At 43.8% G+C, this 16850-nt stretch overlaps 2 protein-coding genes across 2 annotated transcripts; both read right to left on the reverse strand.

The window, feature by feature from the left end:
* Positions 1-304: 304 nt before the first annotated feature.
* Positions 305-7737, reverse strand: LOC128939534 (glutathione S-transferase-like). Its single transcript, XM_054280563.1, has 7 exons — positions 7727-7737; positions 6534-6647; positions 5827-5878; positions 2783-2915; positions 1777-1918; positions 989-1120; positions 305-628 (listed from the first exon to the last, which is right to left on the reverse strand). The coding sequence occupies exons 2-7, from the start codon at positions 6618-6620 to the stop codon at positions 506-508; spliced, it is 669 nt and encodes a 222-aa protein (XP_054136538.1). The 5' UTR covers positions 6621-6647; positions 7727-7737; the 3' UTR covers positions 305-505.
* A 2253-nt stretch (positions 7738-9990) lies between these two features.
* Positions 9991-16633, reverse strand: LOC128939541 (glutathione S-transferase-like). The gene is made up of 6 exons (XM_054280572.1): positions 16525-16633; positions 15820-15871; positions 12768-12900; positions 11764-11905; positions 10976-11107; positions 9991-10658 (listed from the first exon to the last, which is right to left on the reverse strand). Exons 1-6 carry the CDS (start codon positions 16609-16611, stop codon positions 10536-10538), a joined length of 669 nt encoding a protein of 222 aa, XP_054136547.1. The 5' UTR covers positions 16612-16633; the 3' UTR covers positions 9991-10535.
* Between the last annotated feature and the right edge of the window lie 217 nt (positions 16634-16850).

The following is a 16850-nucleotide window of genomic DNA, read 5'->3' on the forward strand; positions in this document are numbered from 1 at the left end:
ACTCTTCACCTAGGGAGTTATTTATCAAACCAGAAGAGCCAAATTAGGTTTCATATTCTAGCCAGACTTATTTGTCCAGCTACAGACTAGCTGTATTGCAAAAAAGACCTACTCTTTGGGATAATCACTCCAAATTTTCCAACAATTCCTGGGAGTGTCAGAAAAACAGAACCAGACAGATCTCAGGCATAGAAGTAGCAGCAAGAAATCAATGAACAGCCAGGTTTTGAGTATCGATAGTAAGAATTTATTTCAGGTATTCTCTTTAGTTATTTAAAGCATTCTGTGTGGCCCAATATACCCCCTATTTAGCAAACTGTTTCCTAGGCTGGTACACTGATGTAGCTTTACATTGAAGTGTCTGCAGTAGGCTAAAATCAGTCCTGTAGCTAAGGAAAGAGAGATCAAACTTCTTTTTTTTTCACTAATTCCATTAATTTCATTTTTCCAGTATCAGCAAATACAATGAAATACCTATACAGCTTTTGTAGGTTTAGACAGCTGCTCAAGAGCGGAATATTTTCATTGCTCTGGCGACATCTTCCTCTGTGGTTCGTGGTTTCCTCTGGCTGCCAGGCTGCAGGAATTTCTTTATTGTGGGGATATTGCTTATTCTTGCCTTGAAACTCTACAAAACAAAATTATAACAGCACCGTGCTTAAGAATAATTGCAACTGTCAGACATTTCAATGTTATCCATGCTCTGAAAGTCACACCACAAATTGATGCTGCAGAAGAAATTATATGCTTCCCCTCTTCTGCTTTTCGGGTTTTAGTGACAAAACGTGGCAGTAATATTGAGTAGGTGAAGCCAGCTAAATTGCTAGAGTATTTGATTATAATATAATAATTCTACTATTGTAAATTTGTTAGTGTATTGTTTATTTTGCATGTCACCTCTGACCCTCTCACTCCCACATATTTTTCAGCCACGTTAAATCAGTGCTCTTTAAAATTCATTGTACATTAAAATTGCCCAATCATTTACCTGCAAGAGAGGAAATTTGGCAAGTATATCAGGTTTGTACTCCTCTGCCATCAAAATTACTTCAAGTAATTGAACATCTGCCCTGCTCAGCTGGTTGCCAACCAGAAAGTCTTTTCCATGGTCTTTCAAAACCTAAAAACAAAGAAAATAAGCAGATGATGTCTTTTCTCTCTCTTTTATCAGTTCTTTTCTCATAAACAAGGTGATATCTTCAAAGCAGGGTCACACATTGCACAGAGTTGTCACTGAAAGAAGGAAATGCAGGTCAAACACCTGCAGCACAAACAATCATCTGAAGGCACTGCCACCCTAGGCATCATCAATCAGCTCTTTCACTTCTACATTCCTGTCTGGCAGCTCAGTTGGACTCATCTGGCCTTGCCTGCTGTAGCTGCACTGAAGGCTCAGCTGTATGAGATACAGGAGGAACTGCAATGCTTTTACACAGCATGTATGGTACAGGGCCGTTTGCCCTTCAGGAGGAGACTTGATGTCAAAGCTGGTGCTGTAGAGTCTTTTGTCTGAAACAACACACACACTGAAACATGGACATTTGGGGAGCTCTGTGTGTGCTGGTTTTTGCAGCTGTACATCTCTCCCAGATGTGAAGTGCCTTCTGTCCCCTCTGTAGTGTCCTGTCTCCACCTTAATCCCAGCACCACTAAAACCAGAGCATTGATTTTCCAGGGGTAGCTTCTCTTCTGTTTTCCTCCATTAAACCAGTGTGCTTCCAGGATGGAGGATCAAGGTAACAGCATCAATTGAGCTACAAGCTCTTTGCCACAAACCTTCTCAAAGACTGGGAAGTATCTGTTTTCAGCCTTGTCCATCATATTTGCAAAATGCTGCTCCTTTTTGTCTGCTGGTTGGATAACATACATCATGAGTAACTCATACAGATCAAACATTCCTTCCACGTACATATCGATTCTGAAAGGAAGAGATCCACTTGGTCAGGTCACACAGGAGGTCTGAACAGCACAATAACTCCTGGCACAACCTCACTGAGATGCTGGGAAATCCCTGCCCCTTCTATCCCACATACACACACATACCCTGGCAAAGATCCCCCTGGAATGCAGTTGCACTGGGGCCAGGCAGGGGGGGGCTTGGGCCAAAGGAAAATGCTAAATTCCTAGGGAAACCTAAAGACTGTAGGACTCCCACTTGTTGCTGGGACTGATTCTTGTCTGGAATATGGGTTTGTGAACCTGATTATAAAACTGTCATGTGTACCATGAAGACTCGTGTTAAAAATCCAGTAAGACAGCCTTAGTTTTACAGCAGCTCCATACCGTTTCTAGCAAATATCTTGACACATTTGTTTACCAGGCCTTATTATACTGAAGCATTCAGTAATACCTCAGGTCAAAACATGAGCCCCAGGAGTCCTGACCTTTAAAAACCTGTAATTAAATCTGCACTAATTCCTGGTTATTAGAGAGAGAAGGGTTTTTCTTCCCTTAAAAGACATTGCCCTGAATGTGAGGAGGGTAAAATGATGCTGCTGACCACTGCAGGAGGAAAATGAAATGCAGCATCAGTGGGACAGTCTGCCCCCCCTACTGCTTTCTTCTGATAAGTGCATGGACCTCTGACTGATGATTCCTGGGCTCGCTTGCCCTATGGAATCCAGCTGGCTCTCTCTGCTGTAGACATCAGCTGCAGTCACAGTGATCTCGTGCACTGCTGCCCTCTCCCACTGAATCGAGCTGAGAGCTGGATACCCTTGTGTTTCCCTGAGCTACAGGGTGGGCTGGGGTCCAACAAGCAAAGGTGGTACTGTTACAGTACAGGGCTCTCTCCTTCACGTCCTTCCCGTAGAGGTTGTACTTGGTTGATATGTAGTTGGCAATGGCTCTGGTCTGCACCAGCTTCATCCCGTCCATCTCTACCATTGGCACTTGCTGAAAGAGCAGGGATCCATCTAGGCCAAAGGGAAGAACACAAGGAGAAGTTCAGTCCCTCAGTGAGAACCACTCACACATATGTGTTAGGCAAAGTAACCACACGTATTCCTTTTTATATAGAATCTGAATCAATCTGGATGGATAAAATATCCCAAGATCATCAAATCCAATTGTAAAACCAACAATGCCTAATTCCACCACTAAACCCTCTCCCCAAGTGCACGTCTACACGCAGAGACTCAACCACTTCCTTGGGCAGCCTGTTCCAATGCTTGAAAACCCTTTGGTAGCAACCTGCCTCATTCTTACAGGAAGGTGTGGAAAATGCTCACCATGTAGCAGTGACATCTTAATAGCTTAATACTATAGCAATGAAATTGTGGAAATTTCAGATTGAGGAAACAGCCAAAGGCAGAACTGGCAGCTGTCACACACTGAAAAATACATGCACTGTATGGCCATAATACAGGTGATTTTCATGGAGGTTAATACAGATGAGAAGCACTGAAAGACCTGATCCAGCCAATTTCTGTCATGTTTTGCTAAATACATCTGGACTTTCTAAGTACTGGCCAACATATAATGTGAATACTAATGAATATATAAATAACAGTGAATAGAAAAGCAAAGATCTTTGTGACAACTTTATTGACTTCACAAATGGCAGCCGCTACCGTCCTACCCTTCCTTGTACTAACATTCTCCGCCTGCAAAGCAGGCACTGGGCCGGCCCTACCAGTAGCCTCCACCCGTACCACCACTACAATCACCTAAACAATTTCAACCTCCTACAATGCTAAAAATCATTGCCCCAACCTCAGTACTCCTCCCCTTAACCCTCCTCTCCTCACGCAAACACCTATGACTAACATCACATAATACAGCCTACGATTCGCCACCGTCAGCCTCCAATGACTCACACCAACATACTACCCAAAGGCCTAACCCCCTGAACATCCATTGACCAAATCCCCTCCCCCCTGCTAGTCCTTTCATGCTGACTCCTCCCCCTCATAATCATAGCAAGCCAAAACCACCTAGAACAAGAACCCATCACCCGCAAACGAATCTTTGCCACTACAGTAATCCTAGCTCAACTGTTCATCCTTCCAGCCTGGTCGGCCTCAGAGCTAATGCTCTTCTATATTGCATACAAAGGCACCCTAATCCCCACCCTCATCCTCATCACACAATGAGGGAACCAGCCAGAACACCTAAATGCTGGCATTTACCTCCTATTCTACACACTGGCCAGCTCACTCCCACTACTAATTGCCATCCTCCACCTGCACAATCAAATCGGTACACTATACTTCCCAATACTCAAACTTTCACACCCTACATTAAATTCTTCTTGATCAAACTTTTTGACTTTACATCTGTCTAGGCATGAAATGGGAACAATGAGTGAGTTCCATGAGATTCCTGCAAGACCCAAATATCTCTTGGAGTGAAGCTGGAGCCATGCAACGCTTTTGCTAGCACAGAGAAATCTTATCTTAGCCTGAAAGATGTAAAAAATCTTCTCCAGAAAGAGAGGTATCAGACCAGAGAGTCAGCAAGAGTTTTTGCTTGATGGAATCATATTTCTTGATTCAGATGACTGATCAGATATGTCCCTCTTTGTAAGGGTGCATTTAGCATTCTGCTTGTGTCCCAAAATACTTTTTGAAAGGCAGCCTGTTACATAGGGACCAAGTCATTATTCCTACAGGACAGCAGGACTGCAAATGATAACCCAAGATCAGGTTGCTTTTCACAGGCCAGGTGAAGAGCACAGACATGCAATTTGGTTTGGAAGAGACATGATTATCATGGCCAGGAAGACAGAAGTGGAAGCCAGCACGGAGGGTTGTTGCCTTGGGAGGCAGGAATGCAGCAGAGGAACAGGTAAACTCGGAAATCTGGAACTCTGTTTTCTTAGGGATCATAAAACCACAACTTTGAAGGCAACCTAAGATGCTAATGACTTTCAAGATGATCTGAAGACAAAGGCCTCTATGGCCATAGGATGGAAAGCAGTGGTCACAAAGTGAAGCAAAGGAGTGAGACCTCGTGGGAGATGACCCCTGGGTGCCAACTGTAGGGGCTGATCTCTGGGGCCGTTCGGGTCCCATCCGGCTGCTCTGGACCCCCGCCCATCCCAGCCTTTACGAGGACAAAAGGAAAAGACTCGAGGCTCTCTTCTCCTCGGGACCAGAGCCCTACTTTATTCCTTGACACGTGTCACCTGGAAATCCAGGCAACATCCCTGGGGAAAAAGAGAAGGAATGCTTGATGGTGGGAGATTTCAAACCAGGGAATGGAGGGTGGAGGTAAAGAACCACAGGCAGTGGGATACAAGTGGGGAGGGGGAGAGGAGAGGAGGAGACCAGGGAGAAGCCACTGCTACTGGGGCTCAGGGGGCAAAGGGGAGAAGGAGACAGACCATGTGATCAGTGCAATTTACCAGACACACAGTGCAAAGCAACAACTAAATGAACTATTTAGTGCAATACAACAAAGGAGAGTCACCCATCTGAACTGCAAGAAAGTCTTTGGACTGTGTGGGTTGTCCAGAGAAGCTGTACATTCTCCATCCTTGGAGATACTCAAAACCCAGCTGGGCATGGTCCTGGGTAACTGGTTGGAGGGGGCCTTGCTTGAATGGGGGAGGTGGAGTAGATAATCTTGAGAGGTCCCTTCTGACCTCAGCCCTTCTGGCATTCAGTGAAGGTTGAAGCACCTGGGTGGATGATATCACCTAACACGGCAGTGTGCAACTCTGAGAGCTCATGTACAATACTGTATAAGCCATTTTCTTTGTAAGGCACTAAGACTTCAGAATTCTTAGGTGATCTCAGACAAGCAATTCTAAATCAAATTTTAATTGATTATTTTGATTATTAGTATTGCTGTTTGTATTATCTAAAAGTGAAGGAAACTTACCCTTCTGTAACTTTGTCAGATCCTCCTTCTTTTCCAGGTAAGATTCTTCAAACTGCAGGAAGGAGAAAAGTTCTAGTGTCATTCCATGATTTAGCCTCTCCTCCTTTAAGTAAAAAAGGCCTAAAGTGATGTGTTTTGGGCAATTTTATATTTCTAAAACATGAATCATATTTGAAATCTTTCAGGCCATATTGGCCTTCATTGTGATAGAAGCTCTTGTATCTTGAAATACACAGATTCCCATACACCATCTCAGGTTTAGTATCAGAATCTGTCAGAGGTAAAAAATTTACTTTGTGGTTTACAATATCCAGTATGTTTAATGGCAAACTACATCGAGGCAGCAATAATAATCTCTTGCTGGTTTGGACATTGGAATTTAACTGAAGGTACTCAGAGTTGCAGGTGCTTGACCTCTGTAATCAGAAGATTAGGAAGCCAGGTTCTGCTGCTGGGGTTCTAAATTTCTTCTCTCTCTAGCTACAGGGGAGGAGCATTTCTGGTGCTACCTGCAGGCTTTGCACACGATGCATGCAAGCGAGACAGGAACTTGCCCCCTGCTTAAGGCAAGCTCATGGGCCCTGTTGGCCTGCTCAGCAATGCACTGAAGGCAGAGCTTGAAACTGCTGCTCAGTCACACTTTTCAGAAGGAACAGTAGAAGCACATATTTGTCACAGGATCTCAATACAAAAGACCAGAAGCAAACCTCAACCCCAGCTGCTGCCAGGAGCCACCGAATTGGTTCCATGCGGCCACGTCCATTGAAGTAGTGCAGCTTGGGTTTTCCAGACATGTTTCCACCTGCCTGATTCCCTGATATCTGCAATGAAGAAAGCAGGGTTGCGCAATAAACATTCACAATCCTGGATTAAACTCTCTAATTTGCTTTCAAAGTTGTCTTTTTTGAAATCAATGATTTATCATCCAAGACTTGAATTAATCAACAGTGGAGGTAAAAGTTAGAATATATTGAGAGACTTCCGCGTATCATTCTGCCTTCAAATATTACTTACACATGCAGAATATTTAAGCAGAATTCTGTACTTACAGCAATTGGCCCAGAGAACAAAGCAGTCAATCAAAACAGTTTTCTTTCAAAGTGTTCTGTTCTGACCACTAAGCTGCTTGTGCTCATTGTGTATTTTTGCATTATCAGAACGCAGTTACTGTTTAATCTGATACATGCTATAAACTCAGCAATTGCTCTGCTTTCCCTAGAAGCCATTATGCTCCATTATAACCAGCCAGGAAGGAATCCTTTCCATAACTCAATCCCTTTTACAACACTTCATGCTTCTGAAATGTCTTTAGACAAACCTCTAAAAAATGGAAGTTAATTTTGCCTCTGGTAACATCAGATTTGCCTTTACCACAGGCACAGCCTCAGGGCAATGCTTGCTTGGTCCAGTTCCAACTCTGCTGGAATTTCCAGCAACAACAGCTTCTAGGCAGACACTTAAAGCAACAACAGTTTCAGAGCAGACTGTCACCCACCCCACTCAGAACCATGTGTGCACATCAGCCACAAACACACCCAAACAGTGCCCAGCCTGTACCAGCCTCACAGCTATTGACACCCTGTCAGCAACAAAGCTGAAGCCTTAACAGCAGCAAAAGGAAAACAGCCAAACCACCACCATATTCCCCTTGTAAATAGAATGTCAGCTTCTCTACAGTAGGAAGGAGGAGGTGAGAGAAAACACTCCCCACTTGTTGCATCTGCACTTCTTTTTCTAATTCTCTGCACCTCAAAAGCAGCTGATTAAGAATTAACATTTGGTACACATAACCATGTTAGTAAAGAAAGTACATACACACATTTATTCTATAAAACCCATTCAATGACTGAGTTTCACATACAACAACTCCCTGCATGTCCAGATAAAAGAACCCACTTACCTTGTGCACAGTGGAACTCACTCTAAGCTCTCAGCCGTTCTGTCTTGAGATCATATATCTCTATAGCCCCTCCCACACCAAGTATTGCCAACAATTCTCTGCAAATGGGAAACCTCTTTCTCTTAAGCCAACAAAATCAATTACCTCTATTAAGTTACTTCTCACCTACAGAAAATAAAATCCTGACTAATGCTGACAATGTAGATATGTAAGGTAGATGAGAGGTCATGGTCATTGGAAATATCTGTCCTAGCACAGATGGTTATATGCCTCCTATTTGCTAGTTTAAAAAAATTGTAATGGCTGAAAAGCTCAGTTGAAAAGAATGCTGCAATGCCAATCACACTTTCATTCTAATGGCTTTTGGTTTTTTACTTTTTATACATTGCCACTTTACATAAATCACATCAACTAATTCAGCTCAAATCTGTCACAAGCTTCTATGCCTTGCTAAGTGTATATTCCTTCAGGACACTTCTGCTCAATTTCACCTCTGGGCAGCAGGGTTGGTTTTGAATTTTTTTCTTTAAAAAATGTTACCCTCACTTTGACTCAGTAGAAATATGCACCAACACCAAAGAGAACTGTGTGAGACAGTGAATGAAGTGTGGTATCAGATAGCAAACTGCCCTCTGCACTCCTGAGTGCTTACATTATAGAATTGTATTGATCTGAGACAGTTAGTACAGAATAATCCTCCTTGCACCATCCTGCCTATCTAATCTATGTGGTTAATATTGATGTGGGCAGTACCTGCAGTCAAGGCCAACGTACACATGCAAATTTTGGCTGAATTACCCTGAAGATAGCAGTGAGCAGGAATATTCACTTATGTTACACAGGGAGGTTGTATAAATTGCAGAGTGTCACACAAAACAATTGGTTTGTTACAGTAGGAGGGGTTTTCTCCCTCAGATCCTTCCTGGACACTAGCTGCAAGTGTTGTCCAAATGCTTCAGTGAGGCAGGAGAGAAACAGCTGCTGCAACAACTCTCTGCATCTTTCAGCATGCTTTTCTGCTGATGAAAAACATGGTTTTATTTTCTTTTTAAATGAAAAAGCTGGTTCCAGCTGCATGACATTTCTCATGAAGAAACTGTTGGCTTTAGCAAGACCTACAGAGCCCTGATTTTGCCCAGCTGAAAACTGACAGTGCTCTAGTTGTAGCTGGATATAGGGCACTGACTCTTTCATTTACAAACTTGGTTTATTTGGGGTTTAAGTAGTATCACAGAATCTTAGAATGGTTTGGGGTAGAAGGGACCTTAAAGATCATCTAGTTCCAACCCTCCTGCCACGGACAGGAATACATTTCACTACATAAATGCACATATTTATCAAAGTGCAACAAGTTTATCAAAAGTCTTCCTAACCTCAGTAGTGGGGCTTGCTTTAAGTAATTTAAATGAACAACTCCAGTACAACTTGTATTAAACTTGGTTTAATATACAGTGACATAAGTCAATATGGATTCCTGCATTCCAGGGTCTCGTTAAGACCTGACACCATCCTGAATCTTTCCTTAACAAGTTTTAAGCTGGTGACCAGCATTTGTTTCTCAGAGTCTACAAAGGGCTTTTAGCTGCTGCAACAGACCTTCTGATAAAGGAAACATTGCTGAAGCTGCATTACAATGTCGGATTTTGATGCTGTCTAGATGGTCTGGGAAAAGCCCAAAGATGGCCTTGGGCCCCCGGGGTTCGAAAGGACGAGAGGAAGCTTCAGAATTGTTCTCGGTCTCGGTGTTTATTAATTGCTTATCTAAAAGATTTTCTCTTGGCCTGACAGAGTTCTGCTCAGCAGTCAGCCATGGGCACACACTGAGAGCCCCTGGGGCGGCCACCTATCTTTATACCCGGCGTTACGTATACAATATTTATCATTTTTCTCCAATACCCTCTACCCTTATTAACCAGTGTTCCTCTAGTAAGGTCCAATCCTGGAGTGCCAACTCCACCACAGAAGATGGAGGCCTAGAGGAAGAAGAAGAAGGAGAAGGGCACGCCCCAATTCCTCGATCTTACCTCTCTAGACCCCCCTGTACAGGGATCTTAAACCCTGTATCTCACACTCCAATTAACTTGTCCCTTCACCATTCACCCCAGTGAAATCCTCCTGTCCTCATACTGATGTCATCTCCCATGTGGGATCAAAGTCCAGCCACCAGACATTTCTGGCAACATTCCAGGACTCCCGAGCCCCCCAGTTCTGAGAGACTGAGATCCCACATTACAAGACTTCAAGTGTCTAGTGGCAAAGCAGAGGTACACTAGGAGCTCTGGTCCAAGGATATTCCAAGTTAAGCTCAGAGGAAAGCTGAATCCAAACTTTCAGCCTCAACTAGCCAGAACATGCAGGCTTTTCTACGAATTTCCTAGGGAAAAAAAAAAAAAACATGGCCTCCTATTTGGGATAATCTCTCCTAATTTTGCAACAAGTCTTGCGAATGGCAGAAAAACAAAACCAGACAGACCTTAGGCCTAGAAGTTGCAGCAAGAAATCAATGAACAGCCAGGTTTTGAATATCAATAGTAAGAATTTATTTCAGGTAGTTTTTTACTTATCTAAGGCATTCTGTGTTGTCCAATATACCCCCTATTTAGTGAACTGTTTCGTTTGCTGGTACACTCATGTAGTTTAACACTGAAGTGTCTGCAGTAGGCTAAAACCAACCCTGTTGCTAAGGAAAGATCAAAACCATTTTTGCACTTGTTCCAATAATTTGACATTTCCATTCTTTTCATTAATTTCACCTTCCTACTATCTGCAAATACAATGAAACAGAGTTTCTGTGGCTTTAGGGTGCTGCTCAGGAGTAGAAAATTTTCATCACTTTGTCTACAACATCGTCATCTGCTGGCGGCTTCCTCTGGCTGCCAGGCTGCAGGAATTTCTTTATTGTGGGGATATTGCTTAGTCTTGCTTTGAAACTCTGCAAAACAAAACCAAAACAGCACAGTGCTTAAGAATCATTGCAACTGTCAGACATTTCAATGTTGTCCATGTTCTGAAAGTCACATCACAGCTTGATGCTGCAGAAGAAACTATACGCTTCCCCTCTTATGCTTTTGGGGTTGTAGTAACAGAATGTGGCAATAACAATGAGGATGTGAGGGAAGTTAAAGTTCTTAGGATATTTTACTATTTTGCATGTCACTTATGACCCTCTCATTCTCCCATATTTCCCAGCCACTTCAAATCAGTGATCCTTTCCAATTCATTCCTCATTCAAACTGCCCATTCATTTACCTGCAAGAGAGGAAATTTGGCAAAGATATCAGGCTTCCACTCCTCTACCATCAAAATGACTTCAAGTAATTGAATATCTGCCCTGCTCAGCTGGTTGCCAACCAGAAAGTCTTTTCCATGGTCTTTCAAAACCTAAAAACAGAGAACAGAAGCAGATCATGTCTTTTCTCTCTCTTTTATCAGTTCTTTTCTCATAAACAAGGTGATATCTTCAAAGCAGGGTCACACATTGCACAGAGTTGTCACTGAAAGAAGGAAATGCAGTTCAAACACCTGCAGTACAAACAATGATCTGAAGGCACTGCCACCCTAGGCATCATCAATCAGCTCTTTCACTTCTACATTCCTGTCTGGCAGCTCAGTTGGACTCATCTGGCCTTGCCTGCTGTAGCTGCACTGAAGGCTCAGCTGTATGAGATACAGGAGGAACTGCAATGCTTTTACACAGCATGTATGGTACAGGGCCATTTGCCCTTCAGGAGGAGACTTGATGTCAAAGCTGGTGCTGTAGAGTCTTTTGTCTGAAACAACACACACACTGAAACATGGACATTTGGGGAGCTCTGTGTGTGCTGGTTTTTGCAGCTGTACATCTCTCCCAGATGTGAAGTGCCCTCTGTCCCCTCTGTAGTGTCCTGTCTCCACCTTAATCCCAGCACCACTAAAACCAGAGCATTGGTTTTCCAGGGGTAGCTTCTCTTCTGTTTTCCTCCATTAAACCAGTGTGCTTCCAGGATGGGGATTCAAGGTAACAGCATCAATTGAGTTACAAGATCTTTGCCACAAACCTTCTCAAAGACTGGGAAGTATCTGTTTTCAGCCTTGTCCATCATATTTGCAAAATGCTGCTCCTTTTTGTCTGCTGGTTGGATTTCATATGTCATGAGTAACTCATTTAGATCGAACATTCCTTCCACGTACATATCGATTCTGAAAGGAAGAGATCCACTTGGTCAGGTCACACAGGAGGTCTGAACAGCACAATAACTCCTGGCACAACCTCACTGAGATGCTGGGAAATCTCTGCCCCTTCTATCCCACACACACACACATACCCTGGCAAAGATCCCCCTGGAATGCAGTTGCACTGGGGCCAGGCAGGGGGGGGCTTGGGCCAAAGGAAAATGCAAAATTCCTAGGGAAACCTAAAGACTGTAGGACTCCCACTACTTACTGGGACTGATTCTTGTCTGGAATATGGGTTTGTGAACCTGACTACAGAATTCTCACGTGTGCCATCCAGACTCATGTTAAAAATCCAATAAGACAGCCTAAGTTTAACAGCAGCTCCATACCATTTCTAGCAAATATCATGACACAAGTGTTTACCGGAGATTGTTAAGTTCAAGCATTTAGAAATTCCTCAGGTGAAAACATGAGCCCCGGGAGTCCTGACCTTTAAAAACCTGTAATTAAATCTGCACTAATTCCTGGTTATTAGAGAGAGAAGGGTTTTTCTTCCCTTAAAAGACATTGCCCTGAATGTGAGGAGGGTAAAATGATGTTGCTGACAACTGCAGGAGAAAATGAAATGCAGCATCAGTGGGACAGTCTGCCCCCCGACTGCTTTCTTCTGATAAGTGCATGGACCTCTGACTGATGGTTCCTGGGCTCGCTTGCCCTATGGAATCCAGCTGGCTCTCTCTGCTGTAGACATCAGCTGCAGTCACAGTGATCTCGTGCACTGCTGCCCTCTCCCACTGAATCGAGCTGGGAGCTGGATACCCTTGTGTTTCCCTGAGCTACAGGGTGGGCTGGGGTCCAACAAGCAAAGGTGGTACTGTTACAGTACAGGGCTCTCTCCTTCACGTCCTTCCCGTAGAGGTTGTACTTGGTTGATATGTAGTTGGCAATGGCTCTGGTCTGCACCAGCTTCATCCCGTCTATCTCTACCATCGGCACTTGCTGAAAGAGCAGGGATCCATCTAGGCCAAAGGGAAGAACACAAGGAGAAGTTCAGTCCCTCAGTGAGAACCACCCACACATATGTTAGGCAGAGAAACCACACATATTACTTTCCATTTAGAATCTGAATCAATCTGGATGGATAAAATATCCCAAGATCATCAAATCCAATTTTAAAACCAGCAATGCCTAATTCCACCACTAAACCCTCTCCCCAAGTGCACGTCTACACGCAGTGACTCAACCACTTCCTTGGGCAGCCTGTTCCAATGCTTGACAACACTTTTGGTGGCAACCTTCCTCATTCTTACAGGAAGGTGTGGAAAATGCTCACCATACAGCTGTGACATGTTAATAACTTAAGAGTATAGAAATGAAGTTGTGGAAATTTCAGATTGAGGAAACAGCCAAAGGCAGAACTGGCAGCTGTCACACACTGAAAAATACATGCACTGTATGGCCCTAACACAGGTGATTTTCATGGAGATTAATAGGGATGAGAAGGACTGAAGGATCTGGTCCAGCCAATTTCTGTCATGTTTTGCTAAATACATCTGGACTTTCTAAGTACTGGCCAACATATAATGTGAATACTAGTGAATATATAAATAATAGTGAATAGAAAAGCATAGAAGATCTTTGTGACAACTTTTTTGACTTTACAAATAGCAGCCTCTACCATCCTACCCTTCCTTATTCTAACATTCTCCGCCTGCAAAGCAGGCACTGGGCCGGCCCTACCAGTAGCCTCCACTCAACCCCAAGGCTGGAATCACCTAAACAACTTCAACCTCCTACAATGCTAAAAATCATTGCCCCAACCGCAGTACTCCTCCCCTTAACCCTCGTCTCCTCACGCAAACACCTATGACTAACAACACATAATACAGCCTACGATTCACCACCGTCAGCCTCCAATGACTCACACCAACATACTACCCAAAGGCCTAACCCCCTGAACATCCATTGACCAAATCCCCTCCCTCCTGCTAGTCCTTTCATGCTGACTCCTCCCCCTCATAATCATAGCAAGCCAAAACCACCTAGAACAAGAACCCATCACCCGCAAACGAATCTTTGCCACTACAGTAATCCTAGCTCAACTGTTCATCCTTCTAGCCTGGTCGGCCTCAGAGCTAATGCTCTTCTATATCGCATACAAAGGCACCCTAATCCCCACCCTCATCCTCATCACACAATGAGGGAACCAGCCAGAACACCTAAATGCTGGCATTTACCTCCTATTCTACACACTGGCCAGCTCACTCCCACTACTAATTGCCATCCTCCACCTGCACAATCAAATCGGTACACTATACTCCCCAATACTCAAACTTTCACACCCTACATTAAATTCTTCTTGATCAAAATTTTGACTTTACATCTGTCTAGGCATGAAGTGGGAACAATGAGTGAGTTCCATGAGATTCCTGCAAGACCCAAATATCTCTTGGAGTGAGGCTGGAGCCATGCAACGCTTTTGCTAGCACACAGAAATCTTATCTTAGCCTGAAAGATGTAAAAAATCTTCTCCAGAAAGAGAGGTATCAGACCAGAGAGTCAGCAAGAGTTTTTGCTTGATGGAATCATATTTCTTGATTCAGATGACTGATCAGATATGTCCCTCTTTGTAAGGGTGCATTTAGCATTCTGCTTGTGTCCCAAAATACTTTTTGAAAGGCAGCCTGTTACATAGGGACCAAGTCATTATTCCTACAGGACAGCAGGACTGCAAATGATAACCCAAGATCAGGTTGCTTTTCACAGGCCAGGTGAAGAGCACAGACATGCAATTTGGTTTGGAAGAGACATGATTATCATGGCCAGGAAGACAGAAGTGGAAGCCAGCACGGAGGGTTGTTGCCTTGGGAGGCAGGAATGCAGCAAAGGAACAGGTAAACTCGGAAATCTGGAACTCTGTTTTCTTAGGGATCATAAAACCACAACTTTGAAGGCAACCTAAGATGCTAATGACTTTCAAGATGATCTGAAGACAAAGGCCTCTATGGCCATAGGATGGAAAGCAGTGGTCACAAAGTGAAGCAAAGGAGTGAGACCTCGTGGGAGATGACCCCTGGGTGCCAACTGTAGGGGCTGATCTCTGGGGCCGTTCGGGTCCCATCCGGCTGCTCTGGACCCCCGCCCATCCCAGCCTTTACGAGGACAAAAGGAAAAGACTCGAGGCTCTCTTCTCCTCGGGACCAGAGCCCTACTTTATTCCTTGACACGTGTCACCTGGAAATCCAGGCAACATCCCTGGGGAAAAAGAGGAGGAATGCTTGATGGTGGGAGATTTCAAACCGGAGAATGGAGGGTGGAGGAAAAGAACCACAGGCAGTGGGATACAAGTGGGGAGGGGGAGAGGAGAGGAGGAGACCAGGGAGAAACCACTGCTACTGGGGCTCAGGGGGCAAAGGGGAGAAGGAGACAGACCATGTGATCAGTGCAATTTACCAGACACACAGTGCAAAACAACAACTAAATGAACTATTTAGTGCAATACAACAAAGGAGAGTCAACCATCTGAACTTCAAGAAAGGCTCTTGGACTGTGTGGGTTGTCCAGAGAAGCTGTACATTCTCCATCCTTGGAGATACTCAAAACCCAGCTGGGCATGGTCCTGGGTAACTGGTTGGAGGGGGCCTTGCTTGAATGGGGGAGGTGGAGTAGATAATCTTGAGAGGTCCCTTCTGACCTCAGCCCTTCTGGCATTCAGTGAAGGTTGAAGCACCTGGGTGGATGATATCACCTAACACGGCAGTGTGCAACTCTGAGAGCTCATGTACAATACTGTATAAGCCATTTTCTTTGTAAGGCACTAAGACTTCAGAATTCTTAGGTGATCTCAGACAAGCAATTCTAATTCTAATTCTAAATTAATTAATTATTTTTATTATTAGTATTGCTGTTTGTATTATCGAAGAGTGAAGGAAACTTACCCTTCTGTAACTTTGTCAGATCCTCCTTTTTTTCCACAAAAGATTCTTCGAACTGCAGGAAGGAGAAATGTTCTATTGTTATTCCATGATTTAGCCTCTCCTCCTTTAGGTAAAAAAGGCCTAAAGTGATGTGTTTTGGGCAATTTTATATTTCTAAAACATAAATAATATTTGAAATCTTTTAGGCACATTGGCCTTCACTGTGACAGAAACCCTTGTATTTGAAACACACAGATTCCCATACACCATCTCAGGTTTAGTATCAGAATCTGTCAGAGGTAAAAAATTTACTTTGTGATTTACAATATCCAGTACGTTCAATGGCAAACTACATCGAGGCAGCAATAATAATCTCTTGCTGGTTTGGACATTGGAATTTAACTGAAGGTACTCAGAGTTGCAGGTGCTTGACCTCTGTAATCAGAAGATTAGGAAGCCAGGTTCTGCTGCTGGGGTTCTAAATTTCTTCTCTCTCTAGCTACAGGGGAGGAGCATTTCTGGTGCTACCTGCAGGCTTTGCACACGATGCATGCAAGCGAGACAGGAACTTGCCCCCTGCTTAGGGCAAGCTCATGGGCCCTGTTGGCCTGCTCAGCAATGCACTGAAGGCAGAGCTTGAAACTGCTGCTCAGTCGCACTTTTCAGAAGGAACAGTAGAAGCACATATTTGTCACAGGATCTCAGTACAAAAGACCAGAAGCAAACCTCAACCCCAGCTGCTGCCAGGAGCCACCGAATTGTTTCCATGCGGCCACGTCCATTGAAGTAGTGCAGCTTGGGTTTTCCAGACATGTTTCCACCTGCCTAATTCCCTGGTATCTGCAATGAAGAAAGCAGGGTTGCACAATAAACATTCACAATCCTGGATTAAACTCTCTAATTTGCTTTCAAAGTTGTCTTTTTTGAAATCAATGATTTATCATCCAAGACTTGAATTAATCAACAGTGGAGGTAAAAGTTAGAATATATTGAGAGACTTCCGCGTATCATTCTGCCTTCAAATATTACTCACACATGCACAATGTTTAAGC

This window comes from Melozone crissalis, unplaced genomic scaffold, assembly GCF_028551555.1.
Source record: "Melozone crissalis strain CALT ecotype California unplaced genomic scaffold, PUWL_Pcris_2 ptg000027l_1, whole genome shotgun sequence".
Taxonomy (NCBI): Eukaryota; Metazoa; Chordata; class Aves; order Passeriformes; family Passerellidae; genus Melozone; species Melozone crissalis.